This window comes from Aythya fuligula, chromosome 4 (assembly GCF_009819795.1).
Source record: "Aythya fuligula isolate bAytFul2 chromosome 4, bAytFul2.pri, whole genome shotgun sequence".
Lineage (NCBI taxonomy): Eukaryota > Metazoa > Chordata > Aves > Anseriformes > Anatidae > Aythya > Aythya fuligula.
Window position 1 is genome coordinate 28,081,654 of NC_045562.1, and position 20,127 is coordinate 28,101,780.

General features: G+C 35.9%; 1 protein-coding gene across 3 annotated transcripts in view; it reads left to right on the forward strand.

Annotated features, from left to right (window-relative positions):
• Positions 1–20,127, forward strand: part of MARCHF1 (membrane associated ring-CH-type finger 1) — a 230,507-nt gene that overhangs the window by 123,300 nt on the left and 87,080 nt on the right. For all 3 annotated transcript variants that reach the window (XM_032186456.1, XM_032186458.1, XM_032186457.1), the window contains exon 3: positions 14,336–14,475. In XM_032186456.1, the coding sequence (XP_032042347.1) occupies positions 14,374–14,475 (102 nt within the window). In that variant the 5' untranslated portion in view covers positions 14,336–14,373. The remainder of the gene's footprint in view (positions 1–14,335; positions 14,476–20,127) is intronic.

Consider the following 20,127-nt stretch of genomic DNA (forward strand, 5'->3'; position numbering starts at 1 on the left):
GCTGCTTGATGAATGAGAGAGCAATGAATTATTCTGTGCAAGCAAAGACTGAATGATGAATCTAAACTATTAGCAGGGAGTTTAAATTGATGCCATGCTGAGAATGCAACTGATTACTGGTATCTCTTACCCAGAGAGAAAAAGATTTAAATTTCAGAGCATAGATTTCCCACTACTATTTACAATTTGCTTTGTGATAGAAATGGTATTTCAAATATTTTTTTTTTTTTTTTTTTTTTTCTAAAGGGGAAGGACAGAAACCTAGTGAGCATGAAATATTTTGTTTTCTGGCTAGTATGTTTAATTATACTGCCATTTGTTTTATACTGTAGGCCTGTGATAGCTTTCTGCTGACCTGATAAATTGCCTGGCCTGATTAGTGGTTGTCAGTAAAGTGTGACTATATATTGTTGTCTTAACATTTAATTAAATGTATATAATCAGCAACCTCTGACATTATTGTGGTAACTGTAATGTAGAAGGCCCTAATTTGCAAATTCCCATAGTCTTTAAAGGGTGTGTTTGACATTCATCTTGTCTATACAATTTACTTATTTTGCCAGTTTCTGAATGTGAAAAATGTACATTCCAGTATGCTGAGAAGATTCCATCCTCTACACATATTGCAGGACATTTTCATTTTTCTTTTTCATGTGGCAGCAGTTAGTGGCAGTAGCAAAGAAAATGTGTAATTTTCACACTTCGGATACCATGCCACTTCATACTTGTACTGAGCTTACAAGAAGAAAAACATATTTTAATTCCCAGTGTTGTTTCTATTTCAGGATTTCTTTTGGTAACTTCTTGTAACTTAAAGGACTATATGGTGCCTTCTGTAAAACTGTAAAAAATATTCCTTCTGTAGTAGAGCTACAGTACCACTAAAAAGCAAATCTGAGCTGGCATATTAATTCTTCACTGATACTCTTGTGGGCTTTTTACTTGGTGGAAAAATAACTTTTTGGAATAAAATTTTGCATATATGCTAACAGCTCAGATGTATTTCTTTTTGTCTTATGGTGGAACTTGAATTTAAATGTCAAAAAAAAAAAAAAAAAAAAAGCAAAAGGAGTCAAAACTAAACCCGTTCTGCTTGATCTTAGGTAAAAGGTAGAAGTATATTCTTAGTGCAAGTGTATTTTCTAGTTTCAATTTTTCCTTTTTCTTTCATTGCAGGAAGTGTAACACATATAAATATGCTATATTACTCTGTATTAACAACAAATGTTAACACTAATTAAGCAAGCTGCAGTCCTGTAGGTTGTCAATAAAGATTTAAGCAAACACATACTCAGGAAATCAACATATATGCTACATGTGAGAATAGTCTCTCCCTCCCTAAGGACACCATGTCGTAGTGCTGTGCTGGCACAGGTAAACAGGTCATGGTTTCAGACATACTGGAATATCTCTGTCAGCCCCGGGGATCCTGAGCCTTCCAAACGTGATACAGCTTCAGCGCAGACACAAGATTAGCAGTCTGTCCTTGGCTTCTTAACTCAACCAAGCCATAACGATTTGCAAAGTGGGTTAACGAGTACTTAAACAACACCATGGAGTTCAGCTATTAAAAAAAACAAAATGCCCAAAGGCCACTGTCAGAGTAGACCATGAGTCCTGTACCTGCTGCTTTGCTGTTTTATATTCCCTGTGCACGTTTCATTTCCCTGTTCCTCACGTGGCAGTTGAGCTGTTTGACCCCACTATCTGAGTATCCTGTCTGTACGGTTCTGTTTGTCTTTCACTTACTCCTGTCCGCTTCCACGTGATTATCAGGGCCCTGACCTGGATTTGCTATACCCCAGCTGCTGCAAAAGCTGAGCAGGGAGGGATCTTCATTTTACTCTTGGAAGTGCTCTTTTAACATGAGCACTTCGGTAGCAATAACAAGCCAGGCTGTGTGTAATTATTTTTACCTACACACTTCTTTTTTCCCCTCAAGACTTCTCAAAATACTCCTTACTTTTGCTGGCCTACAGTTAAATACAGCTCTTACCTTCAGAATGAGTTTCCCTCTGTTTAGCTTTCTAACTGTTAAAGCTGAATATAGGCCACCTACCTACATGTGCTTTTGCATTCATCTCTATTCCATTATTTCTTGTCTCCTGAGGCAAACCTGATTTCTGTGCAACTCTATACAGAGAAAAGGTCCTTAATCAAATCATTTCTGTGGAGCTCTTGCTTGGCAAGTGCATTCTCAGTCCGCTCCTGCATTTGAGAAAGGGAGAATGGAATGGCATTGGGAAAGCGTATTTGTTCCCATCAGTTAGCTGAGAGTTATGGCATGGCATATATTTCAAAATTGTCATTAAGTCTCCTGATAATGCAGTAAAAAGTGGTTTGTTCAAATTATATATTCCTAATATATGTTTCTGAAGAGAATAAAATCATTAGTGCCAGCAAGGAAGGATGCTTGCTTACCTCAATGAGAGAGGGCCTTCGCGTAAACATGATTAGAGATGTATTGCTCATCTTGAAAATAAATTGTTTAAAAGATCTAGAAATGTCAAAGTACTACAAACCTTAGTTAAATATTAAAGCAATAAAAATGTCTGCGTTTGGTGTAAAATGTCCAAATAATAAAATCTGAAATTCCAAGAACTGTACAGCTTAATAATGGAGAGACAGCCTATGAGCCAGCTCAAAGGGCTGTCTAAGTATAGGAGAAGTGTTTTACTGGTTGGGACAAAAGAGTACATAGATGGTTACAGATTGCAGAAGAAGCCAGAGTTGGTGAAAAGGGAGAATTTTTCAGAAAAAGATAAAAAATAGTGTTCTGTGGGAAAAAGAAAAAAAAAAAAAAAGCTGTAAAATTAGCCAGTCAGTACAAATGTTTAAGCACAGGAGAGACTCTGTGTTGGTGAATGACTTTGCCTATCTGGGCTGTGGAAGGCTTTGGTTCAAGATTGTGTTGAATCAGAAAGGTGGCTACCCTTTAATGCAGGTGATGAAGGTATCTCTGAAAAGCTACAGCTTGCACCTTGTCTGTAGAAGGCAGAGAATAGCACTCTCATCTCAAAGGAATCGTGGGAAAACAAATCGTTCAAAATTATGGGGCGCTCAGGTGTTACCGGGTGGGGGCACATTGAGTATATGACGATAACTCTTTAAATGATGCTGCAGAGCTACTCAGGTTAGCACGGAGCTTACTTGAGAGGCCGCATGACTGCCAAAGGCTGCTGTGAAGTAGTTTGCGTGAGGGCAAGGCTTATGGCTTAGCCATGGAGCTGCTTGGAGAGTTACACAGCTGTTGGAGTGGTCTCCAAAATTGGACTGCACTGTGCCATGTCCCTGAATTGCCACGGGCATCTCCATGATGTGCTGTGCTGCGTGGGCCTCAGCACCACTGTTATGTACAGCGTGAAAGAAGGAAGAATGAGAGGTGGCAAAAGCAGAGGAGGTTGTAACCGCAAACCTTCTGGGTGGCATGGGATGGGACTTCACTGCCTGAGCTGCTGCTCTATGCCACAGCCATGGCAGAGATGGAAATCTTTTTATGCTTGCCCAGTCACTGAAAGGAGGCAGGAGAAGGGAGACACTGCTGCACCATGAATCATTACCTTTGTCTTTGTCTCCTGTGCAATCATGATCTTGGTCTTGTAACTTTCCATTTCATTGTTATCCTCGCTGATGTCTGCTTTCTTTGTGGTTCTTTGGAAAAACTAACTAGGCTGGATGCCTACTTTGTGCTTAGTCTGAAGCAGGAGAAGCTGATGCTTTGCTTTACTTTTATGCTTTAATTACCAGACACAGCAAGTACTACATCTGAATTTTTAGTGGCTTGTGAAGAAGAGTGGCATACTACAGACGGGTTGTGCAAATAGGCTGTGTGAACCTTAGCTCGCTGACAGCCATGAGTATTGCTGTCACAGTAACTGCATGTCCTGCATTGTTCATGTTTTATAAGGAAGCAAAATCAGTATTCTGTATGGAAAACAATTAGTAATTCATTATGGTCTGGTATTACAATGTTTTTGGTTTGTTCTGCTTTCAATACCTTTATTCATTTGCCTTCATCTTCCTTTAGATAATTCTATAAAGCGTTATTGTTGTATGGGTTTCTGGCAGCATTTAGCTTCTTATTATTTTTAATAAGTAGTGCTTGTAAGAAATTTGCTCCTGATTATATACCGGTACAAAGTTTTAGCTGTTCTGTGACCGATTAATAGGCATGAAATATTTTCTATGAGTGTTAGTTGACAGAAAATTCAGTCACCTCTGGAAACTCAGGTACAGATATTTTCTATTTAAAAAGAACAGACTTGAAATTAGGTGAAATTTGGTATTCTTTTGTAAGTTACATGTTAAAGCACTGAAAGTTCATAGAATCACAGAATGGCTTGTGTTGAAAGAAACCTTAAAGCCCACCCAGTTCCAATCTCCCTGGCATGGGCAGGGACACTTCCCACCAGAGCAGGCTGCCCACAGCCCCATCTAACCTGGCCTTGAACACCTTCAGGGATGGGGCATCCACAGCTTCTCTGGGCAACCTGTGCCAGTGCCTCACTGCCCTCACAGTAAAAAATCTCTTCCTTATATCTAATTTAAACCTACACTCTTTTAGTTTAAAATGATTACCCCTTGTCCTGTCACTACACTCCCTGGCAAAGAATCCCTCCCTAGCTTTCCTGTAGGTCCCCTTTAGGTACTGGAAGGTCACTGTACGGTCTCTCCTGGGAGCCTTCTCTAGGCTGAACAACCCCGGCTCCCTCAGCCTATCCTCACAGGAGAGGTGCTCCAGCCTCTGCTTATCCTCATGGCCCTCTTTTGGACTCATTCTAATACTTCCACGTATTGGAACAAGTTAAGTTGTGTGGTTTATAATACAGAAAATCCTGATAAATATTTTAAGGAAGGCTGTTGTTATCAATGATTAATTGGTTATGCTACCTAATAAATCAATGTGAGCCAAATTCCATTTGATGAAAACTTGTAGCAGAACTGCTGAGGGCAGAATATTTAGATTCTTTTTTAGCAAGGTGAAGTAATTCCATTAAGCAGTCATTACCACTAAACTGACTGAAATGCCCTGTTGCAAGTAATGCTTTTTCATACCGTTAGGATTGGACTTCAACCTGCACCCCTTCTACCCCTTCTGGTTTGTGTTGCAAAGATCATCACCGTGGGTCCGATCTCAGCTAGCATGAAATTGTGACAGATGGCCTGTTCGGAGTACTTCAGGATAAACGGATTCCAGTTATTTAAGTTATAAATAATGACCGGCCTACTGGCCTAATGTTGCGGCTACTGGTAACAGCTTAAATAACTGTTCCGTTACATAAACAAAGTATATGTTAGCCGAGCAGTTAAAAATTATGGGAACTATTCTTTGAATAATGTTACTGTGATAATTTTCAACTGCAATCCCAGAAAACAAATAAAAAGGCAGACCTTAGACTGAATGCCTAAGTTCAAAACTAGAACTCAAAAAGCTGAAATAATATTTTAATGGGGTTCTAAGTAGACTGTAATAAGTATTGGAAACAATTAGTCTTGTTACACTGGCTGTTGTCAAAAAGAAAATCAGAAAATGCTTGGATAAGTTAAGTATTAATGAAAGAATAGTTGAAATATTGTGTAGCCCTTTTAGTTTTGATGTTTGTAGTTAACTTAGTGATATGAATAGAAACATTTTACTGAACAGATAGATAAATCCAGAGAGGGGCCAGAAGGCTGGATAAACATCAGCATGGTTCTCTAAATTAGAATTACTGGGATTCTTAAGGGTGTCCTCATATATTTTCAAATTAAGCCTGAACTTTATTTATTATAGGACTTTATAAAACAAAACAAAACAAAAAACTGTCCTAATGCATAGGATAGAAATATAATTTTAAAGTGTTTTCCTACTATTAAACTTTTGATGAGCACTTATTTAATGGTAATGTTTTTGCACTGTGTTGTTTGGGGAATAAGAGCACTTATTTAATGGTAATGTTTTTGCACTGTGTTGTTTGGGGAATAAATAATGCACAAAGAGTCAAAAACAAAGATGAAATTTTAAATGAAACACCTCTTTAAGTGCTTTAATTATATAAAATAAAAAAAAAAAAAACAACAAACAAAACAAACAAACAAAAAAACCACAATAGTATGTAGCCACATTTTCTCTCCTTAAAGAGTTGGCAGAGTGCAGGGAATATGCTGGGTGTAATGGGCTTAATTATTATTCTCAAGTTTTTATTTAAAAATGTTTTGTTTCATCTTGTTTCTGAATAGAGAGTGAACCTATAGGAGCAGCTTAGAATTTTACAGAAGTGTTTCTCCTGGCTTAGCTGGGGTGCGGTGATTGCATTTCTGTCATTCTGGCATCACTCAGCCTGAAAGAGGTTTTGAAAATTATTTCAAATTATTTAAGAATAATATTAGACCTGGCATAAAGTAGCAGTGGCCTTCTGATATAGCCTGTCTTGCACTAGTTGTTACAGAGTCCATTATAAGAGCAAGAGTAAACAGCAGGATAGGCCTTCAATTCCAGCACTAGTGGCCTTCATCTAGTATAGGTGCTATATGGCAGACCTGTCACAGGTACAGTAACCAAACTGCTCACACGCATGAGATTTCCATACTTAGGACTTTAAAAGACATATATATGGGTATGGGTATATATGGTATACACACGTATGCCCCAAATAATGTATTTGATAGAACTTCCATTAAAAGAACTTCTCTGACAAAGGGGAGATGCCACCTGTGGTACGACACACTTCAGCATGTGTACTTCTGGCACTTCAGTGAAATGTGATTTTCTTAAAAACCAATTTAAGTTCAGTATCAATTATCCATCCTTTGAAATGGGTGTTTAGTGGTTAATGTCTGCCTTTCAGATATCTAACCTTTATTAATTAAGTAAAATAAATTGTCTGTCTTTATATTTTGCTTCAAAAATGAGCTCCGCCTACTTCAAGGTGTGTTGTTTTCTTATGTCTTAAATATACACTTCTTTTTTTTCATCCACGAACCACATAAGAATGAGGAATAGCTTTGCAAGATAGACTTTTTCTTTTACATATGCAGAACAAAGTTCATTAAAGACCTAGCTTAGCTTCTTTTGCCATGTGTGTTTGGATGACTGAACGCATAACTTTGTTATGATTTAGTTATTGCTCTACCATCCCATGGATTTTTCTGCTCTTCCTGTGGCTTCCCTGAAGAACGTCCATCTGCTAAGTGTGCAGTGTGGTTTTTAACGCACATTCGGCTAAAGTGGCTTGGCAATCATGCATGGTTAAATATATGCAATCTCACAAACCAAAACCACGTAATTTGTGCTTGTTCTCAAAACAAGAACAAACAAACGTGTTTTTTTCAAGACTGTTCTTTCTGCTTGGGAGTCTGATGTGTCTGGAATTTACATGCAGGGATCCTGAGGAAGGATTAGGTAACCTTTTGTCACTCACCTGCAGGCAGAAACATGCAAGGAGCACATACTGTTGCTTTGCTTCTGAAATCTCTGAAGACACTGGAGGCATCTAACCTTTGATGAATGAAATGTTTCCAAGAAAATTAGTTGTGAGCAAGAACCTTTTAGAAAACAAAGTTGTATTTGATTGTGGTACAGAGGTTGCTAATAAATAGTTTCTAACAACTTTGCAACTTTAACAATTTAGGAAAATACAGACTTGGCAGCATCTACATATGTCAAGATTTTATACATATCCATAACATACAGGTGTCTTCTTCTAATTTGTCAACACTTTCTTGCAGACTTCACAAATGCAAAGAGGCAGAATTACAATACTAAAAACTTACTACAGGGAAAAAAACTGTTACAGTTTCTCTAAAGAGCCTTGAGTGATTTAAAGTTGCTTTCTGCTTCACACAAGAGATGTTTTTCATTCTGCAAAAAAGAATGTGTGGACTATAAAGACAAACATTCCTACATTTTTATGTCTTTAGAAACCCAAAAGACTATTTTCTTTGAAAGCTTTTAAAGATTTCTTGTCACTTGTTGAATGTAGTGGTTATATAGTGGTTAGTCAGAGCAATGTTACCTGCAATAATTTTGCACCAGTCATATGAAATTGGTTTTATTGTCAGCAATTAAACTGTTTTGAGTAATGAATGAAATTTGGGTCCTTAATTATGACAGATACAGATTCTTGGAGGGCTAAGGGTAACTCAAAATATATTTTAGCATTATGTAAGAAAAATAATAAAGCATTGGCTTGCTATTAATTGGAAATAATGATATTGTTAATTATGATATAGAGGAATCAGAGTACTAACTTTTATAGTCTGAAAATTTATTGGATAACATTTACTAATATGAGAAGATTCACTGAATCTTCTATGCTAGTTGATTCATTGAATGCTGGCTTAAATCAACAATTAATTTAAGTTAGTTCTAGAAAACTTGGTAATAAATCTTTGAATACAGGGTGTACTCTAAGGCTATGTGCTAATCTGTGGTTATATTTTTAAAGAAATGCTGAAGTGATGCGTCCTGGAAGTAACTAAGTTACACGACAGCTTTGTTTTATCTTTACAGCTAGGGAAATGTATTTGCTTGGGTGTGATTGGGTCCGTACTCTTCATGTCATGCCCTTCTGGAATCCATCATCAACAAATGTGAGACCATGTTTGAATTCAGATTCTTGTGTCCACTTAATGCAGAGGACTTAGATTGTGTGCGTGCAGTAACTGTACAAGAAAACTGTTAGCAGTAGACTCTTCATCGGCTTCTAGTGTCACAAGTTATTTCTGGGCTCTGGGCATGTGCTTGATTTTTCTTGGTCTCTGAATTTTTTTTAATGTGGCTACCATGTTAGGTGGGTATTTTAGCAAGTATTAGCTAGGAAGATAATTTTTTTATTAGGTTGATGGCCTTTGAGGCTACTAATAGCCTTTAAAACATTGTAAGTTATGTAGATAAAATGATGGTTTCAATATAATTTTTAAATTATTATTATTAATTATTTTTTTTTACAAAACTACTGCTCAGTTTGGAGGGGCAGGTGGTACTTAGTACTTACTGTGAAATAAACAGTTGTGTTTGTCTTTTCTCTCCCCCCCCCCCCCCCCGCATGCTAAATTGTACTGGATTTTTATAGCCATTAACATGATCACATATCTAGAAATGCAGAGGTGATTTTCAAACTTGGGATTGAGCTTCTTATTTGTAAAAACACAGAGTTGGAGTCATTATGCTCTTACGCCATGGTAACATGGAATTGTTCTTGAAATACACAGCAGTATTGACTAGCTAGTTAAGTAAAGCCTATGGCTCCCTTGCGACACGCAAACAGCACAAACTACTGGAGCTTTCCAGTGCTTCCAGCCCATGAATTTATGTTTATATTCAAATTGGAATAATTGATTGGAAGTCACAGCTTGATAAGACTAAAACAAGAGATACACAAAGAACAACAGGGACTATATTTCTCTTACCAGAGCTCAGTAGTTGAAGGCTATTTGCATTTAAATATTCCTGCAGCTCTGCTCCTGGAGTATTTTGTTGATCTGTCAAGTCATGTAGTGTGTTTAGGTGCTGGACAAATACCATCACTTTGATTGCTCTTGGGAGTCTTCGAACACAGAGAGCAAAACTATTAGCTTAGATAAAGAACAGTATGTTTTGTGTTTAATTTCCTGCTGATTTATGGTAGTTACTAGATCCTGGTAAGTACTGCAAAAAGCATAACCTTTAATAATATGTCATTTTAATTCAGCCTTTATTGAGGCCTTTGTTACCTGAATCTAATTACTTTCCTGAATTAATTCTACTGATTCTTTTCTCTTGTCAGATTAATGAACTTTTTCTTTTTGAGATGTTATGCTTTTATTTTGTGTAACTGGCTACTTCTTAATACATCATCCTTAACTAAACCCCAATTTATTTGGTGTTAACTTTGTGCAAGAACTTGAATCTCTAATTTTCTATTTCCCTTTGCTTGCCTAAATTCTAGGTAAAAATTGTTTCCCTGAAAAAAATATGAGTGAAGTAATTTATAGGAACAGAATTAAGATTTTCCCTAGCAATTTATTTGAGGTGGTAATCCTTCTGTTGTATGTGCAAATGCAAAGTCCTTCTTTCAGTTATGATCTGTATAGTCATAGACATCATTGTGACTCATCCAGGCAAAAAGAAACAAGATTTGCAACTGTTCTGAGTAGTTCTGTGTCCCTAGAGGAACAGAATAGGACTGTGCCTATAATCAGAAGGCTCCCAATCTTCACGAGTACAGGCAGCGTGAAAGGGGCTGGATGCTCCCCTACTGAGGGATGATGTTAGTGTTGCTCTTAGGAATGGTTTCCTTACAGGTCCTTGGAGGGCTGTTGCCACAGGCACACACTGCTGCCAGGCATCCAGTCTTCACTGGAGCTCTAAACTAACATCTGCTCTTAATAGGTCATAAACCTTTGAGAGCCTAGACTTCTTGCCAGTTGACGTTGGAGAGGAGTTGTTAAAATGCTGTAGACTTGTCTCAACTGTGTAGAAACTCATAATGACTTCAGGTAGTTACCTTTGTCATACTGAACTACAGCTGTTGCCTAGGGTTTATGCTTCATTGTCAATTTTAAGTACCATGAGTATCCAGCTGTGCAGAGTCTCATTTTGTAGAATATTCCCCAGATTATGTTATTTTTCTACTTCATCTGTGATCAAACCCAAACTGTGTAGTATAAAACACTGCAGGTGTATGTGTGATATGTGGAATTATATTCTTGGGTTGAACTGGCTCATATCTACCCCAAGTATGAGGAGTACATGGCTCAAGAGATGGTGGATTTTTGCACTAATTCTCTACACTAACCCATCTCTGAAAGAATTCACTGTACACTGAAACATGCAGCAATATAGGTTCATTTCTGCTAAAAGTTTACTTGAAATTTGGTAGACAAATAAGGTTTAGAAACAAAGAAAGTAGGTTGACACATAAAGCTCTATTAAAATACAAGCCTTAAATAACAGTAAGATTCATAAGTAGTAAAGGAATATTAGAAAGGTTCTTCACTGAAGACCCAAACCTTAATAAGTCTTAATAAGTGATTGAGAGTGTGATGGTTCCAAAGGAAGCTTCAGCTAACTATTCATGTCAGGAGCTGCTCATCAGTAAGTGCAACAGATTTTCAAGCTGGCCTTAGGCTTCTAGGAACTTGTGAACCATGTTTTATTCCTTGGGTGTCTTTTTAGCTGCATATGTTAAATATACTAGGTTGACTTAAATATACTAGATTGATACCGTGGAGGTGTTCACGACTGGGTTGGATGGGGCCCTGGGCAACCTGGTCTAGTGGGTGGCATCCCTGCCTATGGCAGGAAGGGGTTAGAACTGGATGACCTTGAAGGTCCCTTCCAACCATTCTTTGATTCCGTGACTTCAGAGAGACTTTTTTTCAGTACTGGAAAGACTGGATATTTCTTTGGGAGAAAGGTCAGGAAGTATTCTGTCTTAACAGTGATCTGGAGACAAATATCTTTTAACTAAAGATTGAAAAATTATTCTTTTAAAATCAAAATGAAGACTTTCTTAAGAGTTATGTTTGTGGGTTTTTTTTGTTTGTTTGTTTGTTTGTTTGTTTTGTGCAACTTAACGTTCTTTCTTTGGGGTTGAAGCTAAGCAGTAAAGGGCTCCCAGGCAGTGAGCTGCACCAGCTGAACATGTAGTCTTCTTGTTCATGGTGTGCATTTAGAGAACAAGGGGAGTTTCTTTTCCTGATATCTCTTCAGGTATAGCAAGCTGAAAGAAGTTGTACATACATTCTTATGGGCTGTAATCTTTCTATTGTATTCTTCTGAAGCATACTTGAAAAAAATTATACATTTATTTCAAATATGTGTTTCCAGGCACCTGCACAAAAAGAAAAAAAAGAGATACTACTCATGGTAGAATGCAGTTCAGCAGTCTTTACAAATGAGGTAAATGAAATCTGTCTGTAAGTCCTGTGTGTAGTGAAAACTTCTGTTAAGGAGTTACTGATTGATATTACCAAAATGGAGAACCACTTCCCCAAAGCTGTTTTTCTGTGAAGGTTCAAGTGGCATGGAAGTTTGGCTCAACATCCAAACTTCACTTGCCAATTATAAATTAAGTTCTACCTCTTTGCCTAGCCTCAAGTGCAGTCTTCAACAGAGCAGCAGCAGCTCATCCCTTTTCATCCAGGTTCAACTGACCAGTGTCATACCTCATACGGTAAATCCCCCCTCTGCCTATAAACTCCACTTACGTGACAATATGCAAGGAAACACCATGACAGGTTCCAGAGCAGCAGAAACAAAAGGTTTGTCTCATTTTGAAAAATCTAAACAATACTGAAATACTTTCTATTTGAAATTTTGAATGAAAACCAGGAAATTCCAGAGATATCTGAATACTTCTGCAGACATTTTATTTTCTCAGAAGACTTCATGTGCTCCAGTTTAAAAAAGGAAAACAAACAAAGAGACCAGCAGGAGCAGAAATCAGATTCCACTGTTATTTCATCCCTGCTTAGTTGGTAAATAGTATTTCAACATAAATGTTGTAGAAATTAGCTAGGATATGAAGTATAAGCTTGAGGAGAAAAAAAAAAAAGTCTCATATTTACTGCTTACTTTTCTAAGTTGCATAGCAGGATGTGCAGATGCTTACTGTTATGTTGCTTGTTCTAATTCTCTGGATTTCCTTTTAAGTACTTTATGATATGTTGGATATACAATGAAAGTAATTTAAAGCATGGATTTGTTTTTTGTATCTGTATGTAAGTTATGTCCACAACTTTTCACTGGTACTTGTTTTACTCTTACAAACAACCATTTTGATATGCTAGTTGCCCTCATGAAATCAAGGAAAACATACAGCCTCTTAGGGTTTGCAAGACAGTGAATTCAGTGGAAATGGTAACTGCTGCTAAGTTAGTGGCAATGAGTTTAGTCAGCACTTCATTTAGACTTCTTGTGAAGCCTTTGCAGGATTGTACTTATGCCCTGAAATACTTTATAATACAAAAATGGATTTGATTCAACAGGTCATCAAGAGCCTATGTGGCAGCCTTCATGTAACTAATATTACTGGCCTATCATTACACTTCCTGTTAAGATTTCACCTGTAGAGTCACTTATAATAATTTCAAGTGTGAAAAAGCTAAGGCTAGTTCCCACTTGCTCCTTCCTGTCAGTTTCACGAGGTTGTTTGGAGAAGTGCATTTAATGCTTTGAAAATTAAATATTAATGGTAAGTGTAGAAGTGAATTGAATAGAACTGTAACTATTCAAGAAGGGGCTATAGTTTATCAGAATCATAACCTGGAAAGATTAAAGCCTGCTGCAAACAGAAACATGTCCTTGTGTACTGCATGGAGTATTGTAGGAAAAAATAAACTTAATTTCCAAGTGCATAATGCTAATCGCTTTAAATAGGTGCTACTTTGCCCTGTAAGGTCTTTAGCATTATTTTATATATGTTGCAGATCTATTCAGTCTAACGTTGAAGTAGTAGTCAGTCAACCTGGTAGGTTCATCTTTTTGTTTACCGTATTTCATAATGTTACAGAAAAACACACTATGAATTCAAAATGTTATAAACAACCAGATTATAAATTGCTTTAGATGTTGCAGAGGAAAGTACATTGCTCCAAGTTACATTTTGTAATTAATTAGCAAAATTTGGTGGTGGAGACCTGCATTATGTATTACAGCTGTGAAAAGTAGATTGTTACGTATGAAAATTTTGTACACTTAAAAAACAAACAAACAACCCCCCCCCCGACTTAGTCCTCTATTTCCAGAATGTTAGTGTTACTTAAATTTTCTGTTACTATCACGAACTAAAAACTTCACATGCAACTTACAGTTGGCATGCAGGACTTTTGCTACTTTTTACTTTTTGCTATTTTCAGTACATCCACTGTATTTAGTTTCAACAGAAGCCAGGTATTCTGGTGGATGCAGGCATGAGTATGTACATGTATGTTTTCCCACTGTTAGTTTTTTAATACCTTCCACTGCTTTAGTGCTGTTTCCTAGTGGTTTCTGAGAATGTGGCGTATTGTATCCAAATGTTATATAGTTTTAGGAGAGATACTAGTCTCACAATTATTTTTGTAATAGAATTCCTTTAAAATAACACTTTAATAGAAAAGTGTCAGCTTAAGAAAGATTTAAAGGGAGAAGGCACTGAATTTTCTGACCCTAAAATAGTATTAATGCATGTAACGTGGTGAAAGTGTGTAGCTCTCTCCTAACCTGCATGGCATAACCCATCAGAGTACATTAAATAAACATGTTCTAAAAATACACTTATAAGCTTGTTTGGATACAACTTAAAAAGCTGTTTTTAAAGGCATGCATCCAGAGACATGCAAGCAATAAATTCAAAGTGTCAATGTTTCAGGGACTCTAAATTATTTTCAGAATTTCAGAAATTGAGAAGGGATAAGTGGAAGGAGAAAATGTTGGGCTGGTGCCAAGCGATAGCTCGTAACCCTCACAGACTTCCAAACAGCACAAGAACACCCGAGGTCTCAGGTGATGCTCCACATAACTCTACTTTGGTGAGTGAAAAGTTGCATTTTATGATGGTGGCATGCACAGATGAACTTCAGAGATGTTAAATTACTTTTTAAAAATTTAGTATTTTCATTTTATTGCATTGCCTCAGTGTTTGAAACCTTTTGACATAGCTATTTATTCTCTCCATGTGCTATTTCTTCATATTTTATGTTATGCATGGTCCATTCTGACTTGCATGCTCTGTCAATAAATCAGTATTAATATTTTGTGAATGGTACAGTGTTTAAGTAGGAAATGTCCTGATTTTGATTACTTATATTCTTTGTGATCTTAATCGATGCAATAGCATTTGGTCCCCAATGAATACAGCTGGACATTATCTTCAGGTACCTTGCTTGCTCTTTTCTTTGCCTCTTACAGGAACAAGGTATAATACATCTGCACTTGTGTTAGAGCAAGAAATTTGTAATTGGTTTTTATATATTTCATGTGATCCTGAAATAGGTGGTTGAGTTTCTGCATGCAAGTCTATTGATAGAGGATGTTCAGACCATATAACTTTGACAAATTACACATTGGAGTTGTCATTAATTGTACCAAGTTGAATAAAGTGACTCATTGATAATAATTTTAATCCTGCAGTTTTTACTCTCTCAAATAAATCCATTTACATCAATAGACCTTTCTAGGTGAGTAAGAATGGATATTATTTTGTAAAGGCATCAGAGTGACCCGTATGTAGGAGCAAAAATTGCATGTGTATTTGTTTTTCTCCAACTGTATTGAAATGTTCAGTCTCTACCAGAACTGATTATTTGAAATATATTCAATTAAATATGCCTCATCCAATTTAATTAAGTTTAAAATAGGAACAACATTTTTCTGTCCTAAGAAGCACAAGGTATCAGGAGGTCCTGCCTTCCAGTTGCTGAAAAATGGACAAGATGACATCTAAATGGAAAAATGAATTATTATTTGTAACTGCTGATGAATGTGCTATTCTGAAGAGATCTATACATGAGGAGGCATTGGTCTGTTTGAAATTTGTAGACGATCTCATTAAAAAAAGACTGTACAAAATTTTCTAGTTCAATGGTAGATTATACAGAATGTAAGTTTCTGCTAAGGAAAAGAAAAAAAGCCAGCAGTAAATATTGCAGATTTTAGAGTTCAGTTAATATCCTAGATTATTGTTATAGCTCATTTTTGTCTGGAATTATTTACTTTAAGAAAAACAAAAAGTGATTAAAAAACAAGGAGTCAGGAAACAAGAAATTTCAAGTTTATTATTCCCCTATTTATATATTTTACTTTTTTCCCCTAAACTTTAATTACTATTAATGTTTACATAGTACTAGTAATAGGAGACAGCTATCAAGGAGATTAGATATATGAAAATTTGCATAGTTTGATTTCTGCTTGACTGCTAGTCATTTAATTCAGTTTGTTATTTCAGAGGTAAGCATTCAAACCATTCAGGTGGGATTTAGAAATGTTGAATTGGGAATACAGTTCATAACAGTTGAATCAGTAGAGTTAGGAAGTTTTAACCTTATTAACATTAAAATTCAAAAACAAGTGTGTTGAAACTCTAGGTTGCTGCTTAGTCCATGAAGTGCCAAAGAAAGCCAGGGATACAAACAACTGGGGAAGATATTATGTGACCTGTAATGTGATGATTCATTATAGAATAATAATCTCCACAAAAGGAAATAAAGCAGTAATATCTCTCGAGGCCTGTCAAGCTTTCCTCTTCATTTTCTTCACTTTCTGCTTTCTCAACCATTATTATTTCTGTACCACATTTTGTGAAATAACTGACTTCCAGCATTAGCTTTTGCTGGCAGTGTCTTTCCCACTTGTGGACAGTAGGCTGAAAATCTGTTTTCATTATGAACATTTTAAAACTAAAATCTTGTTTCAAATCAGTTTCAGTTTTGCTTAGTCTTAGCTTTGCTTTTAAGTCTGAAGTATTTTGCTTAGCTTAGTACTGGAAAAGAAAATGTAGTGAAAAGGCAGAAAACATAAATTACTTGTAACTTCATCTGTCCTATACTAGCCCCTTCTTTCTGAGTTAATATTCACTTTTCAGTGCACTGCAGCTCCTCAGTGAACTTGCTTCCTGTAAGGGGGAGAGTTATTTGGTCTGTGGAGAGCACATTTATGGTAAGAAGAAACAGCTCCTTGCTTCCTTTGGCTATAGGTGCCAAGTCTGCTTTTGCTGGGAAGCAAACTGGGATGTACATCACATCTTTTTTTTTTCTTTTTTTTTTTTTTTCCTCACTTCTGCTGTTTTCCTTTTGTGTACATTTCTGATTAATGAGAATGTCTTCTGTATGGCACATCTAAAAATGTGTATTTTCTTCCCACCAGAATATCACAGCAGCTTTTTTGGAAGCAGAATAAAAGGCTTCTGGTCTAACTTTCCAGTTCAGCACCTTTTTCAGGGAATCACTATGGAGTAGGAATATCTTGTTTAGGACTGTTGTATCTTTGCCAAAATGCATTCCTTTAACCTCACTTCCATTGTTACGTGGCTAAAGGTTGTCTTGGGAACAGAACCTTTGCGATTCTTGCATTTTTATGCAGTTTATCAAATCTTGTAAATCTGTTAATCTCTCTGCTGTCCTGCTGCTCTGAGGATTGTTTACTTTCTTGAATCCTGTAGGAGACTGAGTGTAGTTTCACAAATGTGAAAGTGCTAGAGATTGCATGTATCCTATTGTTGATAGCAATAGTAATTACTTGCCAAGTTAAGCAGAAATGTACCCATGTGTGCATAGCTCTGAAAGCATGATTCTGAAGTATAAGTTTTAGTAGCAATTTCATAGTAAAACTGGATATAACTTCCCAGTTAGTTAATACATTCGTTGTTTGGGGGGGGGGGGGGGGGGGGACGACACAAAAAAAAAAATTAAAAATTTTGCATTTTGCATTTGAAATACAGAAGTTGTCTTTAACGCCTCTTCTCAGAACTTCAGCTAAGGTTTTTGAAAGGAAACTTTTATTTCCCTTTAAAACTAAAACTCCAAGTGGTTATTTCACAATGGCACTGTCCCAAAGGGGAATGATCTGAAAATTGAAAATGTGTTTTATTAATGTATATGAAAAGAAATATTCCATAGTGAAAGAAAGGAGCCTTATGGAGTAGGAAGCAGATTATGATCACTGACAGATTGCTCACTAAAAATGGCTATTTTTTTCATTAAGCAAGTAACTGGATTGCTGAAAGGCAGTGCAGAAGGGGAAAAAATGTAAAAAAAATCCATTAAATCATTGAACTAAGTAGTTTAATAAAATCAGCTATAGTGTGTCACTTTATCTGATGTTAAAATGTTCTAGCTTCATTCAAATTAAATTCTGAAATATTTCAGCAAAACTCAAATATTATTGGAAACATTTTTCCATTATTATTTGCAACCTAAGCATAATATTGTCCGCAAACTACTGAAAAGTTGGTCCAAAACTTTGCTTCTCTAATAGAATAGAAATCAGCATTTTTCAAACTAAGTTTACTACTAGTTTGAGCTTGTTTTTCTTTGTCTGTGTCATTTCTAAATTTTAAAGTTTCATCCTTCCTTATGCTCATCATAATATTTATTATTATAGAGCTGTAATGTAACTTTTCAGCTTTACTTTCTCCTTTGATTATTAATAGTTTCCATGTTCCCATGGGTATCTTAAAAACTCTTGTGTGTTCTTGCTTAAGTTTGAACATGAGTGGTTGGTTGTACACATTATTCTAAATCAAGTTTTCCATTCCTAACCATTGTGATACTAATTATTCCCTATATAACAGTAACATACTTGTCGTACAGTGTAGGTTTAGAATCACTTTATCAATTTATGTATCTAAATATTAATTAAGTTCTGAGACAAAACATATACTATATTAAATCTTAATCAATACAGTAAGACTCTATCAATTTCAGTTGTTATTGCTCCTCTATTCTTTTCCATTCACTAGTTTTTATATTTATTTAGCAAAAAGAACTTTTCCTATTTGGCTTTGTTTTAAAAGTTTTTCTTTTTTTTTTTTTTTCTTTTGTTGAGTTGTTTTTTTCTTCCCCTGGTAATTATTACTTTATTCAGTACCATCCAGTACTGGATTGCTTTTCAATTTCATGTATTTCATGTACCATATTTATCTCTTTTGAAATATATGTTCATCCAGAAAAATCTAGTTTTTCAGATTATTCCCTACAGTTCTTTCCTTTTCATAAATGCAAATTCATATCTTTCTCGTCTTTCTCTTTGACTTCTGCTAGAGTTGAGAAAAGACTAATAATGTTTTCATCCTTAATTGAAAATAATCCAGATCTTCAAAGCTCATAATTCTGTGCAATAATATTTGCAGCTTTTTGTCTTCTGAAAGGGCAGCAGATATAATTGAAAACATACAATTTTAAATTCTTTCTTCATGAGTCACTTGTCTCCATGATGACATTATCTATTTATACTGTGATTCTGTAAGCATATGTATGTATGGTTAGTTCAGATGATTTTTATGGTGATAGATAAATATTCAGACATATTTATTAACATTGATTAAGCACTTTGACAAGAAGCAGTCCCGAGTCTTTACGTATCTTTGCCCAATACCTAGTGTGTCTTGGGGTCCTAATTCAGAACTTGGGCATTATCACCATGTATGTTCTTAATAGTTATGTACATCCTGTTCTGCACTGGGTATGGGCTGGTCCTTAATTCAGTTCGTTGTTAAACACATGAGACTAGTGGGACATGGACACATACCTAATGCTGAACTGCGGTCATTAATACACACTACTTTTCCCTACTGTATTCCCTGCTAGAATTATGGGTGAATATATGTGGATGGCTAGTTACATGAGTAAGTAGGTAATTTATGGTATTATATGCAAATAATATTTGGAACTCAGGGCAAATGATCAGGAATATAGTTTAAGGATTTTTTTTTAATATGTGATCAGATGCTACCATCTGCTTCTCCAAGAGAAAGTAAACTATGCCTTTGAATTATCAGTTTGAAATAGGCACACAGGTCCCAAGTTGCCAAATTTGATCTACTGATCTTGACTGAGCAGGGTTAATATAAAGTTAGTGATTGTTCTAAAATACAATTAAAGAAACAATGGAATGTGGTTTTCATCCAGTGATGATAAACGGGGATGCTGATTTTTGGTAAAACTTTATGTAAGCTCTGAATAACAGTAAGAATAGTTTATCTATTTAATTTCAGAACAATAAAGGTCTCTTGATCTGAGCTTGAACTGTCTGACTGCCTGATTTCTGATGGTAGTGTAATTACTTGCTGAAAATCCGGTGAAATAGGGTCCCTTAAAGTTTCTCTTAACAGTGCAAGCCTGTTATTTTTCATCTGAAAGGGTTGAGGGGATGTTTAAGATCAGCATTTTAAATTACTATTAGAAAATTGTGTAGTTTAATACCCTAAAACTAGATGTAAGTGATGAAAATAATTACCTGAGGAGATGGGGTTGGTTTCATCTGAATTACTTTCTTATTTGCATAACTATTAAATACACTTGCATTAATTAGGCTGAACAGCTGACGTGTAATTCCACAAATACTATACCTACAATATTCTTTATAGACACTGCTTTTTGAAATCTACTATTACCTTTTATATAGTAGCCAAACAGTGTGTATATGCAGATCAGACTATGAAGGAAATAGATTTTGCAGAGAAATGT